The sequence below is a fragment of the Sus scrofa genome, chromosome 1 (assembly GCF_000003025.6).
Source record: "Sus scrofa isolate TJ Tabasco breed Duroc chromosome 1, Sscrofa11.1, whole genome shotgun sequence".
NCBI lineage: Eukaryota > Metazoa > Chordata > Mammalia > Artiodactyla > Suidae > Sus > Sus scrofa.
The window spans coordinates 136,905,247-136,923,558 of record NC_010443.5 but is presented as its reverse complement, the minus strand read 5'-3'; the positions used below and the strand labels follow the sequence as shown (position 1 = coordinate 136,923,558).

General features: G+C 41.9%; 1 protein-coding gene across 1 annotated transcript in view; it reads left to right on the top strand.

Moving 5' to 3' along the window:
* The window catches only part of FMN1 (formin 1), a 467,180-nt gene that overhangs the window by 239,974 nt on the left and 208,894 nt on the right, over positions 1 to 18,312 (top strand). Inside the window, 3 exon segments of the mRNA XM_021098316.1 lie at positions 1,351 to 1,975; positions 1,978 to 2,107; positions 6,538 to 6,688. Coding sequence (XP_020953975.1) covers positions 1,351 to 1,975; positions 1,978 to 2,107; positions 6,538 to 6,688 — 906 coding nt within the window.

The window sequence follows — 18,312 nt, the reverse complement described above, 5'->3', positions numbered from 1 at the left end:
CACTTATACATACATCCATTCTTTTCCCATACAGGTTATTTCACAATATTGAGTAGAGTTCCTTGTTCTATACAGTAGGTCCTTCTTGGTTATCTATTTTATATATAGTAGTATGTATATGTTAATCCCATATTCCTAATCTATCCCTCCATCCCCACCCTTTCCCTTTGGAAACCATAAATTTGTTTTTGAAATCCGTGAGTATGTTTCTGTTTTGTAAATAAGTTCATTTGTATCCTTTTTTTAAGATTCCACACATAAGTGATATCGTAGGATATTTGTCTTACTCTGTCTGACTTACTTCACTTAGTATGATAATCTCTATCCATGTTGGTGCAAATGGCATTGTTTCATTCCCTTTTTGTGACGGGTAGTATTTCATTGTTTATATGTACCACATCTTTATCCATTCCTCTGTCCATAGACGTTCAGGTTGCTTCCATATCTTGGCTATTGTAAATAGTGCTGCAATGAACATTGGGTGCATGCTTCTTTTCTATTTATGTTTTTCTTGGGATATATGCCCAGGAGTGGGGTTGTGGGATCATATGATAGTTCTGTTTTTAGTCTATAAATAAAAAAATGCTGAAGAAGGTGTGGAGAAAAAGGAACCTTCCTATACTGCTGGTGAGATATAAATTGGTGCAGCCAGTATGAAGAACACTATGGAGGCTCCTTAAAAATCTAAACATATGGAAACTTTTGTAAAAAAAAATGTGCATATATCATAGTGCCTCACTTTATCTTTCATTTCTTATTGGCCTGGAAACCCCAGAGAGAAGACATTCCAACAACTCCAAACCAAAGGGATCACCAAACCTTTTTTGGCCTTCTTTCCAAACCAAAACCAATAGTAATAAAATATATAGTCAAACATGTTTGAATCTTTGTTTATTCATTTATTTTTGCCATGTCCACAGCATGCAGAAATTTCCAGGCCAGGGATCAAACCCATGACATAGCAGTGACACGAACCATAGTACCAGATCCGTAATCCACCAGGCCACCTGGGAACTCTTACTCAAATCTTTGTTAAAAGTTTTGTTTTGCATTTGATATTAAAACTGGTGAAATTTCTTAGATGTCAGTTTTACTTTTAGCCTTAATCTATGGTTATTGTTCCCTATGAGCTCAGATTGGATGAAATTATCTTTTTATTTCCATTGTTCAAGTCCTTGGAAACTTCAATAGGTGAAATTTTCATTTTGTTGGATTCCCAGAAGAATGTCTCTGTCTTTCCCTGTGTTTACAGGGGCTTGTGCTATGGTGGTATGGGGATGCTATTGAATGTTTTATTTCTGATCATTGTTTTTTATAAATGCACTTTCTTCCCCACTGATATCTCTCTAGGCTCAATTTGAACTCCAAGCCTTTCGTATCCGGGGTGAGCATGCAGTAATAACAGCAAAACTGGAGGAAACCATTGAAAATCTCAAATACGAGATAGAACACCGATGGCAAGGAGGATGTGAAGAGATGAGAGATGTGTGTGTCTCCACCAATGATGACTGCCCTCCAAAGACCTTCAGAAATGTGTGCATCCAGACGGACAGAGAGACTTTCCTCAAACCCTGTGAAGGGGAAGGCAAGACAACCAGAAGTAACCAAATAATACCCAAAAAGCTGAATATCTCTTCTTTAAGCCAACTTTCTCCTCCAAACGACAACAAAGACACCCAAGTACCACTTCAGTCTGCGGAAGGCATGTCCTCGAGTCAGCAGAAGGCACCACCTCCCCCTCCTCCACCACCCTTACCCATAGCCATCCCTCCTCCTCCTCCCCTCCCACCTGGACTTGGACCTTTGCCACCGGCACCTCCGCCACCACCTGCGAATACTGGACCTCCACCACCTCCGCCACCTCCTCCGCCTCTGAGTGCTGGACCCCCCCCACCTCCTCCACCCCCACCACTTCCTAACACCCCCACTCTGCCGGATAGCAAGGGGCCACCTCCTGCTCCAGCACCCCCAGGACTTGCCCCCCACCCCCTCCTGGACTCTTCTTTGGGGTTGGCCCTTCTAGCCAATGTCCTCGGAAACCAGCCATTGAACCCAGTTGTCCCATGAAGCCACTCTACTGGACTAGGATACAAATAAGTGATAAGAGGTAAGCTCAGCAACTCATGTCATTCTCAGCTTGTGAATTTGTAGGATGTTACACAGGTGACACTGTATGTACCCTTACCAGTTCGGTACCTTCAGAGCGTGGCACTCATCCTCAAATGTGGCTGTAAATGCCTTGGCTAGACAAAGCTGGAGGGCCTGGGAGAGAATGTCTCCAACAGGTTTCCTCTGTATCCCCTATGGATTGATGCTGGGAGAAACAACGTGTTCTGTGTCAGACCCTTCTCGAAGGTAATCATTTCAGCTAAGCTCTAAGTTAGATAAGCTTTCTCCAACATCCCTGTCGTTGGTGAGTCATCATAAAGACATTGTGCCTGAGTCTATACTTCAGGTTCACTGAAGATTTTTAGAATATCTGTCTTGTCTTGAGATGGTATTATCTGCCATCTGATGTGTATATTCAACAGGTAGGTGTAATTTTTCATTTTTTCTTAAAAGAACCAGACAGAGTTGAGTCATGAGCTCTTTAGGTCAGAGAGGAATTGTTAAAATGTCATCTCTCTCTGCTTGAACTCTACTTCCCCTCACTGCTGAGTGCCCTCACGTCTTTGTACCTTTTGCCCTCCAGAGAAAGTGCCCGTGGGTGGATCGCCATAAAGCACCTTCCATTTATTCATAGAGGTTATTAAAGGTGGGTCTGTAAGGCAGTGAAAGTTAGTTGCTGTGAAACTGCCATTCAAACAGAAGTGATCGAATTTCTTCAGCCTCATTTTGGAGCCCATCGAAAAGGCAATGCGAAAGAAGTTGAGTTGCTTCTTGACCACTCTGCAGGTCTGATGTTCATTTATTTGCAATGGCAAATCTAGAGTGGATTTTTCAAGTTAAATATTTGAACGTATTCCCCAAATCGAGAGCTTATGCTGGAATTTTTCTATTTCTGTAACATTTTGCTTGGGAAAGGCAGGATGTTGAGCCAAATAACAGGCCATTCACAGAGAGGAAGCAACTGGAAATCACTCTAGGAATGGTGGGGCACACCTTATCACTAAGGTGATTATATACTTCATATTTGACCCCTTTCCTCACACCAGAAAATAAGGGCCAAGAGTGTATTTGTGGAAAATGATACTTTTATGTAATTTCCCAAATGAATGGTTAAAAAAAACATGAGATGATCCTGAAACAGCTCCTGCCATTAACTAAAGTACTAGTGTTCCCCCTTTCCCATTCAAGGCTCAGATGACGTTGCTTAAGAAATAATGCCCCAGAACATTTATTTGGAGCCGTGTTCCCTTATTAGTGTTCTCAGATTAATGTGCAGCAGTTCAAGGTGCTGCAGCCCACCAGCAAGCTCAGGCATCATGTGTTCTGAGGGTGCCCAGAACTGTTCCACACCTGTGTCTCCCCAGGCTGTCTCAGCTTCATTCCTGTAAAACTTGATGAGCAAACAATATCCCAGACCATAGCAGTGGTGTTATAGTCACTGCTGGGAGATGTGGACTCTTCACCCACTGAAGGTGACAAGGAAACTGGAGACAATCCTTGTGTTTTTCTCTCCTTCTGGCATTAACCATTTTGAGAAAGAAAACAATGGAACACTCAAGCTCTCACTAGTTTCATTGTAAATCTAGGGCTTCAGTTTTGTTGTGGGTTGAATTGCCAATGCCCTAACCTAATGTACCTCAGGTTTTGACCTTATTTGGAAAATAGGGCTTTGCAGATGTGATTAGTTAGGCTGTGATGAGCTCATCCTGGGATAGGGCAGGCTGCTCATCCAAAATGACAGGTGTTCTTGTAAAAAGAGGAAGTGTGGACACTGGTCGGTGCAGATGAAGAATGCCCCATGAAGTTTGGAGTCCTGCTACCACCAGGGATTCTGTTTTGAGCAAAATGAAAAGCAGATGAATGTACCAACTTTCCTGATCCCGGACATCAGGAGAGCCCTGATTCAACGTGATGGTGAACACATCATTCAGCCTTAAGCCTGGGCTCGGGGAATAGGGGCTAGGTAGACCCTCTTATTATAGGTCCCTCAGAATGTTTTTGTGCCTTGGAGCATGACTGTGTCTTTTAAACTAAAATGGTCTGAAGGTGCTCTTCGTTATGCACACGGGTAAAATGACTGGGGCCATGTCCTTTGAAAGGAGATGATATTCCATATAACCAGTGGGGTGTGCACTTCATATAACGAACACATAATAAATTTTGGTCTTGGTCTTCTGGGGAAGTAGGAATAAAATACGATTTTGCTCTGTTATATATATACTGCTTTTCATCCACTTAGATTCGTTTTTACCACTGACATGATTTTTAGCTTTTGCCATTTTGCTTTCTTTGCTGCCTGTTTTCTGGTTTCTAGGGTAGGGAAAAGCCATTTAGTTAAAGAAGAAGAACCCCTCTCTGTCTACCTTTTTGCTTCCCAATCAGTATCTTCCTAGTAAGAAAGTATCTCCTCCTCCTTCTTCTCTTGTCCCCTCCCTGCTTATTTCTCATCTGCCCCCTCCCCTGGTCTTCTTCCTCCCACCTTCTCCTTCTACTGCCTTCCTCTTCCTCTTATTTATGTTTAATGGTCAGAAAAGGGTTGACAACTGTGGTAGATTGTCCAATGTGAGCAAGCCCTTGTTAGTGCCTCATCAACCCAGCTGTCCTGACCCACTGAGAGGTGGCATTCCAAAATTCCAGTATTCGTTTTTGGAAATGCCTTTTGTCATAGAAACAATGTTGTAAAGGGTGACAAGGTGCTCAGCCTGACGACCAAAGCCAATTTACCTCAGAATATGAGTGAGTTCTAGCACTAAGTCATACTGGCCTGAGCTCAGAGGCCTTGGGAACTGGGGCCAAGTGGTGCAGGTGCAGGAGATGGGGGGCAGGGAGGGTCTGAATCATCTGCCTTATGTGTCACAGCACCTTTCTCCAGGCTTCCTCTCCTTAGCTTCCCAGAACCCTCAGGAGGCCCAGACCAGCAGCCCTGAGACTTCATGCTCCCAAATTCCCTGGCTTTTCTCTTCTGTCAATATCCCCCTTCCCAAGTGCAGCTAAGAAACGCACTTAATGTTATTGGTGTTTGTGCTTCAAATTGAGGTTAAGTGAGTGGTGGGGGTGTGGGGAAAGGGCGCTGAGGAATGCGCACAGAGTTGGATGTACTTTATTGGAAATGTTCTAGCCCTGGGGTGATGATTTCACAGGTATTCAGTGTATTATTATACATGATACCTTACATATGTCATATGTATATTCTTAAATGCCTCAAATACTGTATTAGAAAAATTGTAATTAAAAAAAATGAGAAGTGGCTGTTCAGTTTTATTATGGGCCAGACCCCCAATGGCATATTTTAAGGGAAAGACAGAGACATAGTAAAACATGAGCACATAGATCTGAAAAGCCAGTGTCGCCAGTTGTTTCAAACATGAAAATTGTCTTCTAGTATCAAAAAATTTGGTGGACCATCCCATGTAATAATAGTTCTTTTAGTTTCTGTTGACCAGGAAACACTTATATTGAAACTGAGATAAGTACTTGTGGATATCATGAATCATAACAGACACAGCTTTGACATGTGGATGAAACTTTAAAAGATAATGTCTATGAGCATTAAAAGTGTTAAAAATAAGATGAGAAAGGAAGTTAGGAAAGCAGCTGTTTTAGAGAACATATGTTCTGACTGGAAGGGACCTGGATAGTAACCCACCTAAGGCAGCTCTTAGGGACAGTTCTTCTGAACTTGATTTCCCATATCCTCTTCCCTTTCCTTGTTTCAAAACTAGGGTGCACCTGGTTTTAGAGAGAGTGGAACACAAAACCACTCAGAACACAGTCTCCCCATGGCTCCTTTAGCTGAAATCTCTGTGGGGGCTAGTGTCACATGGGTTTAGGGTTTGTTGTCATTGTTAATATTATTGTTGGGGTGATTTTTAGAAATCAAGGGTTTCTAAATGAGCACAGCCTTTTCACACATATGGGTCTTGCACTGAGTTGACCTGAGCTAAACCTGAAAACCATATTTAAAACTAATAGAAACAGATCCAAAAGAGAGCAAGTCTTCACCTTGGCAGTTCCTTTTCATTCTATTTCAGAAGTATTCCATCAGTGCCTCAAAACTGGTTATCATTTCAGCCATTGTTTAGACAATGCCCATTTTTACCCATCATGGAAAGGCCAGAGTGAGCAAGGGACAGTTTACTGCCTCAGCCATTGAACTCCAGGAGTTCTGGTCCCATGAAGTTTCTTCCGTCCCCCCTCTCTCTGGTTATATCCAAGAAGGACCATTCTGTTTTGGAAACATGTGTTTGCTCTAATGCTTTATAGTATGTTTGACTTTTAAAAGTATGTAATTACAAAAAATTTTTCCTCAAGCTTTATTGTTTTTTTTTTTTTTCCTTAAGGATTTAAAAAGATGAACTAAGGATTTCACCGTGTTCTATCCTCTTGTGTTTTGGTTCTTAAAATTAATTTGCCATTTTCTCTTTTAAGCCAAAATTCTACACCAACCTTATGGGATTCCTTAGAAGAACCTGATATTCGGGATACCAGTGAATTTGAGTATTTATTCTCCAAAGACACAACTCAGCAGAAGAAAAAACCTCTATCAGAGACCTATGAGAAAAAAAACAAGGTCAAAAAGGTATTGACTGACTATAGTGATCGTTATAATTACATATATATATATATATATATACACATATTTTATTTGTCATACATGGGAATTCATTGTGTGCCACAGGTTTGCTTTTCCTCTGTTTTTAAAAAATATTTTGGAAGGTTTCGAGTCACAGATGACAGCATGGAATCAATAGTTTGAGAAATCTGTACTTGCTCTTTTGGTCGTATCGTCTGAATTTTCAGCTATGTTCTTAAACTGGACTTTTTCAGCCATTAATTCTATTGAAAAAACTATAAAATAAATTTAGTAAAAGTCTGTAGATGATATGGAAAAATATGTCTTATTCACTTAGTTATAAATTCATTCATTTAACAAATATTTATTGAGTTTATTTGTACTAGGTTTTATTTTAGGCCTATGCTATCCAGTATGGTAATCCTTATAGTACATGGCACATGTGACAATTTAAGTAATACTTATTAATCTGAGTATTATGAACGGGGCTTGGGGTTAGTAGATGCAAACTATTACATTTAAAATGGATAAGCAGTGAGGTCCTACTGTATAGTACAGGGACCCATATCCAGTGTCTTGGGATAGAAGATGATGGAAGAGTTCCCGTTGTGGCTCAGTGACTGTTACCGAATCCGACTAGGAACCATGAGGTTGCGGGTTCGATCCCTGCCCTTGCTCAGTGGGTTAATGATCCAGCGTTGCCGTGAGCTGTGGTGTAGGTTGCAGACGTGGCTCAGATCCTGTGTTGCTGTGGCTCTGGCATAGGCTGGTGGCTACAGCTTCGATTCGACCCCTAGCCTGGGAACCTCCATATGCCGCGGGAGCAGCCCAAAAAAATGCCAAAAAGACAAAAAAAAAAAATTAAAAAAAAAGATGATGGAAGATAATATAAGAAAGTGAAATGATGCCATTTGCAGCAACATGGGTGCAACTAGAGATTATCATACTAAGGAAGTATGTCAGAAAGAGAAAGACAAATACCATGTGATATCATTTAAAGGTGGAGTCTGAAATATGGCACAAATGAACCTATCTGTAGAACAGAAGCAGACTGAGAGAACAGACTTGTGGTTGCCAAGGGGGAGGGGAGAGGGAGTGGAATGGACTGAGAATATGGGGATAGTAGATGCAAGCTATTATATTTAGAATGGATAAGCAATGACGTCCTCCTGTATAGCATAAGGAACTATATCCAATCTCCTGGGATGGACCATGATGGAAGAAAAATTAAGAAAAGGAATGTATATATATATGTATGACCGGGTCACTTTGCTGTACAGCAGAAATTGGCACAACTTTGTAAATCGACTATACTTTAATAAGAAAAGAAAAAAACTAGATACAATTAAAAATGCATTTCTTCAGTAGCACTAGCCACTTTTCAGTTTTATTCTTCTGGCTAGTGGCTACTATGTAGCACAGATATAAAACATTTCCATCATTACAGAGAGTTCTATTGGCATAGCACTGTCTGAGCACCTGGAGCATGTTGGTGAAAAAGCAAACAAAAAAATCCCAGAGACCCTTGCCTTGTGGAGCTTATATTAACAATCTACATCAAAAACAAAAAATCAAGTCATGTGGCAAAGCTGGGAGAGGAGGACCAGCTTTGGCAGAGTGGGGCTGCAGGTTTGAATGCAGTATTCAGGGTGGTCTTCATGGGGAAGGTGACTTCTGAGCAGACTTGAAGACTTAACATCTGAGGCCGCCAACCATCCGTAAGAGGATAAGGGCTCTGTCTCAAGCAGTCAGACAGAGGTGAAGTTGAGTTGCCACTATGCCACACACTGGCTCTGTGACCCAGGTCAAAGCTCTTCTACTCTGCCTTGGTCCCCTAACTGCCACAGGAGATGACTTCTTTCCATATTGTTCTAAGGAATGATATATCTACTGTGCTACCATAGTGCTTGGCAGCTAATCAACCCTCAGCAAATGACAACTGCTCTCATTTTGCCACTGTTGCCGCCGCTGCTGCTATTTGTGTTGCAATAATAGCATAGATGGTATTGAGGAGAAACAGTTGTCCCTCAAACAACACAGTAAATATAAAAATCCCCTTATACTTGGATATTTTTCCACAGTAAATAATACAGTACTAAACAGTCTGTGGTTGGTTGAACCCATGGATGTAGAGGATCTACAGATACGAAGAGCTGACTAGGAGCCTTATGGAAATAACTCCCCTTGTTCAAAGGTTGATTCTACAGTCCCTGGTTCTGCTATTGATTTGCTTTGTGATCTCGGGCTGTCTCACTTATCCAGGCCATATTTTCCCTTCTCTATAAAACAGGATTCACAATATCTGAGTCTACCTGACCCACCAGGAGGTTGTGAAATTCAAATCTTAAGAGAGTTTGAAGAAGTGTTTGGGGGAAAGTATGGAATATTAATGATAGTTTTGTTTTTGTTTTTGTTTTTTTAGGGCTGCACCCGTGGCATGCGGAGGTTCCCAGGCTAGGGGTCGAATTGGAGCTACAGCTGCTGGTCTGTGCCACAGCCACAGCTATGCAGGATCTAAGCGGCATCTATGACCTATACCACAGCTCATGGCAACACCAGATTCTTAACCCACTGAACCTGCATCCTCATGGATCCTAGTCGGGGTTCGTTAACCGCTGAGCCATGAAGGGAACTCCAGCACATATTTTAAGAGGACATGTTACATGAAGTGATTTGCTGACAGGCAAGAAATCAACTGATAGACTGTAAAATTATTCATGTGCAGTTAGATTCCGATGAGACGAAAATAAGAGTGCTGTACAGGCCAGCTGGCTTTTAAAAATGCCACCCATAGGAACAGACGACTGTTGTTTCTACATGAAAGGCAAAAGCAGCATCTCCATATTCCAAAGGTGGCCTCAATTTGCCTCTTCCAGGAAGCCTTCTCTCGACTATCCAGAAACTCCACCGAATGTTTTCTTACGCAATATCACATTAAACTTTACTTTTGTTCTCTTTTTTTCTAAGATGGCTATTACTCCTTGTGTTTTTCTCTCTGGACGCTTACTGACATGTTATTTATTCACAGGGCTAAGTATTTCCTGTTTTAGTGAATGAACATTTTTAAAACACTGAAGGATTTGCTTTTAAAACATCAAAGTGTTTGATAGTTTATTCTTATTTCTTATCTCATAATTGTTTGCCTCTTTAACAAAGGAGTATCACTAAGCCATTTAGTACTTGATGTGTTTGTTTCTCTAAGGGGGAAAATAACCTTCATTCAAACTCTTCAACTTTTCTGAACAATGAGGTTGCTCTTACCCCCAAATCATCTGTGCATATCTGTAGTCTCTTTTTTTTTCTTTAAGAGTAGGTCTCCTGGGTTTTGATGATCTTGAGGCTGCTTGGAGTTTGCAGTGAGCTTGTGTCCTACCTGAGATTTTAGAAAGAGGATTGAGAAAGAAAGAAAATAGTTTGAGCCAATGCCAGAAAGCTCTGAACCTGCCTCCTTTGAACTTTTCCTCTGTGCCTGTGGCTAGATTTCCAGCATCAAAATGGATCCCTTGGTCTCTTCTGAAAGTCATATGTTTATTTTCTTTTCTATGAGAATGAAGATGAAAGTGAATTTTAGAGATTGAGCAGCTGAAGACTTTCTGCACCAGGAGCCAACTTTGTTAGCCTAACCACAGAATGGCTCCTATGCAAGATGACCAGGAAACACTTGTCAAATAGACCTTTTTATAATGACTGAAGTGGAGATGTAAAACTCTGCCACTCTGGAGTTCCCATTGTGGCTCAGCAGGTTAAGAACCCGACATAGTGTCCCTGAGGATGTGGGTTTGATCCCTGGCTCAGTGGGTTCAAGATCCAGCATTGCCTCCAGTTGTGGTGTAGGTCATGGATGTGGCTTGGTCTGGTGTTGCCATGGCTGTGGTGTGGCCTGCAGCTGCAGCTCTGATTTGACCCCTCACCTGGGAACTTCCAGGTGCAGCCATAAAAAAGAAAAAAAAAAAAATCGCGCATTCTGAATCTTGGCCATGAGGACTCTGCTCGCCGGGAGACATAACGTGTGAGTATGTCTAAAGCAAGAGCTGGTCTGAATCCCTCTGTGCACCCCACATTGCTAGTCAGAACTGTCAGAATTGTCAGAGTTCTGCCGAACTCAGATATTAGTTCCTAGTTTCAGCTTTTATAGTAGCATTTAAAATTCCTATCACTGGCAGTGGTTTAAAGTAAACAGATATTTTCTTAAACTGGATAGAGGTCCTATTTTTTAATGTGATATAGTGTAGGAATTCGAAGGAAGTTTCCTGATCCTCTAATTCAGCACCCTCACTTGGCACATGAGAAATGAGACCTGAGGAGTTCCCTGGTGACCTAGCAGTTAGGGATCCAGCATTGTCACGGCTGTGGTGTTGATTCAGTCCCTGGCCCAGAACTTCCACATGCCATGGATGCACCAAAATACAAAACAAAAACAAAACAACAGAAGAAATGAGACCTGATAAGGTGAAGATGACTTCTAGAGTTTGTATGCTTTTAGCTAGAAAGACATTGATAAGAACAGACTCTTGACAGGATATAGAAGAAACTTAGCCTGAGTCTTCATTTCCCTTTATTTGAACAGTAATTTGCCGCACTTATAATGGTCACAACTTTTATGGAGATGATTGATTTTGACATTTATAAGTGAGAGTAGCCGTTATTAAAACCATTAACACAATACAGCTACTTGTGCAAATCCAAAATATGTCCTGCGTGGTGAAGTTATCCAAAGTCATCTTCAGGATCTTCCAATAGGAAACCAAATCTTTGAAAAGACCCATTATGTATAACTCCAATGACGAAATACTGTGTAGATTGGGAGCTGTTTTCCTTTGACCCTATTGATCATTTAAAATATTAGCTAGAATCAATTAAGAACTAACTTTGACAGGTTTGAATTGTACTCTCAGGCATGGGCCACCCTCATTGGTAACCCAAGACTGCTCCGCTACCACACATGTAGCATTCTCCTGATTGAGAACCAGAGCTCAAAAATCTCAGCTTTTGTCAGTACCACCAGCACTTAGTCCCATCTGCTTTTTTTTTTTTTTTTTTTTTTTTGTACTCCGATGACCTCTGAGCAAGTCCTTTAACTTTCCCAGACTGATTCTTTCTCTACAAAATAGGGAGTAACAGCTCTTTATGGGGTCGTTATGAGGATAAAATGAAATCACAATTGTGAAAGTACTTTAAGTGTTCTCCAGAACTATGTATTAATCTCTTAGCTTAGGAACAAATGTGAAAGCTTCGCAAAGAGATTGTTGAACGTCTCTGATTCCCACAAGGTTGTTGAGGGTTTTAAAACATGAGTGTATCCATTCCTGAAAATCATTGCAAATGGTGATCTCCAGACCATTCCTGTTTTTCACTATTCATAGAAGAATTCCCCAACTTCTTTTAATGACCCAGGCAAATATCTAGTAGTTCACCTTACCTTGGTTTATGCAATCTTTTTGCAATCTAAAATAAGAGCTTTCATTGTCAGTAGACCCATATTTATATGATCTCCAAGTTACATTTGTTCCTGGGAAAGGTGGTTCAGCACCCTGACAAGGAGCCAGAAATCTGCCTCCATCGTCTGAGACCCTTTGTCCTGGTGCTTGTCAAAGAAGCAGCTAGTCTGATTCACGTTCCATTTGCTTTCTAAACTTCCCCAACAGCGTTGAGAAAATCAGCATGATCTGCCAATATTCTTCCTCTCTTGAAATGCCACAGTCTTACTTTGAATTATAAATAAGGTCTGTGCTTGTTCCCTCCTCTGTAAGATCCATAAAATGATTCCTTTCCCTCTGCCTTTTTAATAGATAATTTCTTAAGAATTAACGAGATGATGGCTATTCCCTGGGCACTTGGGGGTGGGGGTAGGGAGGGGCCGCGATGGTTCAGCAGACACTAGTCTGTTGAAAGTTCCTGGAGCCAAGAGCTTTCCGTTGTAATTGGGTCGCCTTGGCTAGGATTGTAGCTGTAACTCTCAGATCCCAGACTCCGTGTCTCAGTTTAGTGGGGAGGGGAGAAGAGGGGAAGGAGAAAACATTGCTTGGAAGCCTGAACATAAATTTATAGGGTTTTCATAACCTGTTGCCTTCCAAGTTTATATAATTTCAGCTTTTGTGTACAAAGATAATCTCTCTGGGCTGCCTTGGTGTAAGGTATGTGCATTATTTTTTTTTTCTCCCCAAGAATGAGAATGAGTTTGCCAACCCTTTTCTATTTCTCATGTGTTTGAAAAATGAGCAGTGAGGTTAGGGGTTATCATCTATGGCAATGAGTGAAATAACTTGCCTGTGTGTTGACTGCACCAGTATATGACCTTGAGGTCGTTGGGGCTATGTCCAGATTCCTTGAGTGATAGCTGGAATGATCTGGGCTTTCCTGTTCTTGGGTTTAAAGTCCCCCGACTGGCCACATCTACCGAAAGCAAACGGGAGCTGCTTCTCCGTGACATGCGCCTGCTTACAAAAATTCGGCCTTATAAATTTTATTTGGAAAAAAGATGGCCCAAAAAGTTAAGTTGTACTTTTACTTTGTTGACTTATTTTTTTTAAGGTGGTTGGACCTTGTCAGGCATAGATATCAATGATTCTTTCAGAATGTTGAATCTGAATATTATTCTTGGAGTTCAGCTATGTTTCTCTTGTTGGCTGTTAAACGGTAATTTAATCTGGACTTGTCAGATGAAGCCTCAAGCCAGTGGCAGTATCGTGAGGGTGCTCATTTCCTGCCCACACCACTAGAGGGCAGTTTAGGATGCTTGAGCTACAGAGCTAAAGGAGACTGTATCCAAGAGCCAGAGCAAGAGAACCTGCAAGACAGTAACTGCCCCTCAGCACCCTCTTCTGTGTTGTTAAATCTCTTTATTGTGGGGCTGTGGGGCCAAATTTCACAGCAAATTATCCACTCAAAGTATTGGGAGCCAAGTGCATATTAGAAGGGCTTGTAGGTATTAATAGAATAGAAGTCATTTGTAGGCACAGTTCCAGGGCTTAGAATGAGTGATGGCAATATAAAAAATTATGAAGTATTAGACTTAGCCCCTTTGGGACTGATTCTGGAATCACCTCCACACACACACAAACACACACACACGCACACACAGAGTTTTTTAAATTGCCCGTATCTAAAGGGAATGGAGGCGTATTTGAATATAGATTTGGGATTCTCTAATTGGAAAATAAAGAAGTTTGGTTAGATATTACAAGGTATGCTATGAGAGAATCATCTTAAATATTTGGGGTTTTTTAAAAAGTATTTTATCCTTTACTCCTAGTTGAGTAGAATTTTTGAAATCTCACCTAGTTTTCCTGGCCCGCATTCATATATGCCTAATACAAACGGGACCTTTTCTAAGATTATGACTGGCTGGAGCTAGACCATGGTTTGAGGATGAGTGCCAGTACCTGGACCTTGATGGTGGCAGTGACTCTCTGGCTTCTAGTTCTAAGCTAGAAGTATGTGAGGGAATAACAAGAATGAGCAGAGATCTTATATGTGTATTTAAGTCACAAACCCAGGTCACATGGATGCTTAACAAACTAAACTCAATAAAATGCTTTGCAAAGTACACACATTTGCAATATACCCAAAGATCAAAACAGCCCCTGCACACACAGATGCATCCAACAAGTACATGCTTAACATGGAAGTCTTAATAACCTTATATTTATTTAGAAAAACCAAGTATTTATGTCTTCTTTATGAAGATGACAACAAGATTTCAATAGCAGTAATAGTGGTTAGTGCTAGGTGAGCAGTATTTGGCTAAGTGCTTAACATGTATCACCTTACTCAGCAATTCCTAAGAACCTAGTATGATGGTTTTATGGTTATTCCCATTTTGTAGGTGAGGAATCTGGAGCATAGAAAAGTGACGTTAACTTGCCCAGCATCATGCAACTCTTAAGTGGCAGAGCAAGGAAATGAATCCAGCAACCACCCCAGAGCCTGTGCTCTTAATTGCTTGACAAACAGTCTATTTGTCTGAATTTAACTACAAATCCTGACTTTACATTCACTTGGAGAAATCTGAATTTTATTTCCCGGTCATTGTTTCATGAAAGAAGCAGTGGTTTTGGTGTCCATAGGCCTGGTTTCTACCTATGGCTCTGACGTTAGCCAGCTATTGATTCTTGGGCAAGTCCTTTAAATTCTCTGGATCGCAAATGCGGGTCACTGATCTGCTGAAAAATAGACTTTAATTATTTGAATTCAAAGGACAAGGTCTTTATTTCTGCTTTGCAGATGGGACACCCAAGATCCACGAACTTTTGTCTTATTTGTTAGAGGGCAGGTAGACCAGGTAATCACACGTGAGCCAACATCTCTGCACTCAGACCCAAAGAGCAAACTGCCTAACACCATCATTGCCATGTTGTACAAGTAAGTCACAGGCATGTGGGAGCTCAGGGAATAATTGTTAGGATTTTAATAACCCCTGATTTTTTTTTGGGGGGGGTGCTTTTCTAGGGCTGCATCTGAGGCATGTGGAGGTTCCCAGGCTAGGGGTCTAATCGGAGCTGTGGCTGCCGGCCTACGTGCCACAGCCACAGCAACTCGGGATCTGAGCCACATCTGTGACCTACACCACAGCTCATGGCAATGCTGTATCCTTAACCCACTAAGCAAGGCCAGGGATTGAACCCGCAACCTCATGGTTCCCATTTGGATTCGTTAACCACTGAGCCACAACAGGAACTCCAGTAACCCCCTAATCTTAAGAGACGTAAACGTATTGGAGAATGATTTTAAAATAAGCCAAGTTTCTCTATGTACTGGAGTATTGAAGGACTGGAAGTATGATGGGGAAAATTGTAATGGAAGGGCACCAGAGGTCTTGTCTTGAGAGTAACTAGTTAGCAGTTGTATGTCCAGTCATGTAACCTCTCTGGCCCAAGTTTCTGTAACTGTCATGGCCTCTGGAGGAGATGTACCTAAAGATGCTTTCCAGATGCAAAATATCAGATACTATCTGTACGTGAACACCTTCACACATACATTTTCAAACTGAGTATATACAGATATGTGAGTAGAATGAAGCCTTGGATTTGGACCTTGCTTAGTCAGTGAGTAACATGGAATATACTGTAAACTAACCTCACAACCACAGTGTTTCTTCCCTTGAAGATGCAGTATTTCTCTTCTCACACTTGTCTCTACTTAACCAAAATTACATTTGGCAGCAGCAGCCCATGGCCAAGCTGGCCAGCCCCCGTCGGCTGGTGTGGCCCTCCGCCATCTTCCCATCCATCTCTCAGTAGAGTTTCCAGGGTCCAGAGGCCAAGCCAAGAGTTCAGGTTACACCAGACAAAGCTGCCCACGTGTTTCCTAGGACAATCTGGCTTGACCCCAATACTATGGGACACACTTGGAATGTTTGATAAAATACCTTTTGGCCCAGAGCTTGATTTCCTTCAGGCCTGACCCGAATTCTCTCCAGCTGAGGCTAATTTGCATGGCTGTAAACACGGCCCGACAAAGCTCACCAACTGGGATAAAAGCAAAGGAAACCTGAGACCACTGGAAACTCAAAAATCTGCCTTCCCTGTCTGAGCCTGACTCAGAGTCACGCCTCAGCCCAGGAGGCTGCCAGAGTGCAGGAGCTAAAGCACTGCTACTCTGATTGATCTGATTAGGGCAGCAAGGTTAGGCATGGTCAATTTGCAAAGACAGTATGAGGAGAAATCATGTGTGTAGGCAAGTTATGGGTCATCGAGGCCCCTGCCAGAAGTTTTGAAAAGCCACAGCCCTGCCAGGACCATTATCAGATCTCCTCAGTGGGGTACAAATGGGATTGGAGGGTTAGGGGCCCTCCAGCGGAATGAATGACAAAAGGGATTGGGCTGAGAAGAGCTGGTGAATCAGCTTGCTTGATGCTGGATTCCACAGCTGCCAAGCCCCATAGAGGAGTGGGAGAGCCTGGGAGTTCCCCAGCACCCTGAGAGGTGGGCTGCCCTTAGCTCCTCAAGGGTGGGGAGGCTAATTTGAAAGGGACATTAGGCTCTAGATTGACCCACAGAAGCAGCCAGATGGAACCTATTGGGCATTTTGATCCCTTCCTTCACCACAAGAGTGGTTTAATTGGGATCTGGCTCCAAATCCTGGTTACTAAATAACCTGAGTTTTAGTGTTCTTATTTTCATTAATTAACTTTTATGCTAGGTACCTTATTAGTCACATTAGACATTTTGCATGTGCAAAAGATCCTAGGAGGTGAGAAGGGGGGGGGTCTTTAAAATGGTATAGAGCTGCAGGTACCAGGGGGTTAATTCATGACCTAATTATCACATCACTTTTTACTCTCTTGTAGACTCTCTTGTACAGCTTCCTTAGTTTACAGCAAACATGAAAACCAACTCTTAAACTCTGCTGTCAAAGGGTTATGGCATTCGTATTTACTCTGAAGATCTTGGATCTTCCACGCTGGGTGTGGTTCCCTTCCTTCCCTGTTCAATATCAGGAACATAAATAAATGTTACTTACAACACCTGGGCTAAGGTACCTTAATTAACAAAGAAAGATGTATTTAGAACGAAGCCAACTGAAAGCCACATTGCCTGAGCTGGGGCTTATTATAAATAGTTCTCCCTGTGCTACAATCATTTTACTAATGGAAAAAGTGAGACATGAGATGGTTGCTTAAGGAAGAATGTGATTCAGAAGGGCAGCAGAATGCCTAAAGCATACAATGTTTAGAATGATTTGGGGAGGCATTGGAGAAACTGGGCCATGTGATGTTTTTGTCCAGTATGGTGTATGTTCTTGGGGTGTGGAAATAGCAACTCAGCTCATTGGACTCAACCATTCAGTTGCTACCAAAAGAAAGGATGAAGGTTCATGGAAAAGAAGATGAGAATCATAGGCCAGCATGTGGGGTTCACACTCGTCAGCTGAGATCTTGGTTTGCGTTTGCCTCAGAGCCACCAGGAAGCCACTTTGAAGGCTTCCAACCAGCTGCCTCCTCCAGTATGCCCAGGACACCAAGAGTCTCAACTAGTCTGCCTGGTGGAGGTGGTGGCACCGTGGTTCAGCAGGGGTTTCTGAAAACCACACAGGTTGGCTTTTCCTTTGAGTCATCACTTTAACCATTGGGGCAAGTTAATTAGACTAATCTGTGAAGGGTTTGGCTTCATGTCTGATGCCTAAATATTTGCTGCTGCCACCATCCCATCCGCACCAATGTCATCAACATCAGGAAGAGGAATAAGAACCATGAGCGGTCCTAGAGTGTCACCCCTGAAAGAGAACAGGAGGTTGGATTCGAACCAGAAGCTTCATCTCTCATTCAGGGGTGGCCCTTGAGTTCCGTCTCACCCTGTCATTTGTGTGTGTGTGTGTGTCTGTCTGTCTGTCTCCCTTTGGAACACAGCTGTGTAATTAAAGCAAATGAATTTAAGCCAGATGCTCAGAGGTAAACATCCTCAAGGTGTGCCAAGAGAAAACTATGCAGTAGAACAAAAAGTTAACATTTGTCTGCATTACCTGGTACTGTTTTTATTTGGCTTTCATGGTAATATGTATGGATAGTATAGTTTTTAAGTGTTCTGGCTGTTGGCAGACAACATAAGGGTGCGTCTGTAAATCCTTTTAGAAGATCATAGGCAGTAAATAAATTAATAATAAATAAATAAAATCATATCTATAATCACTGA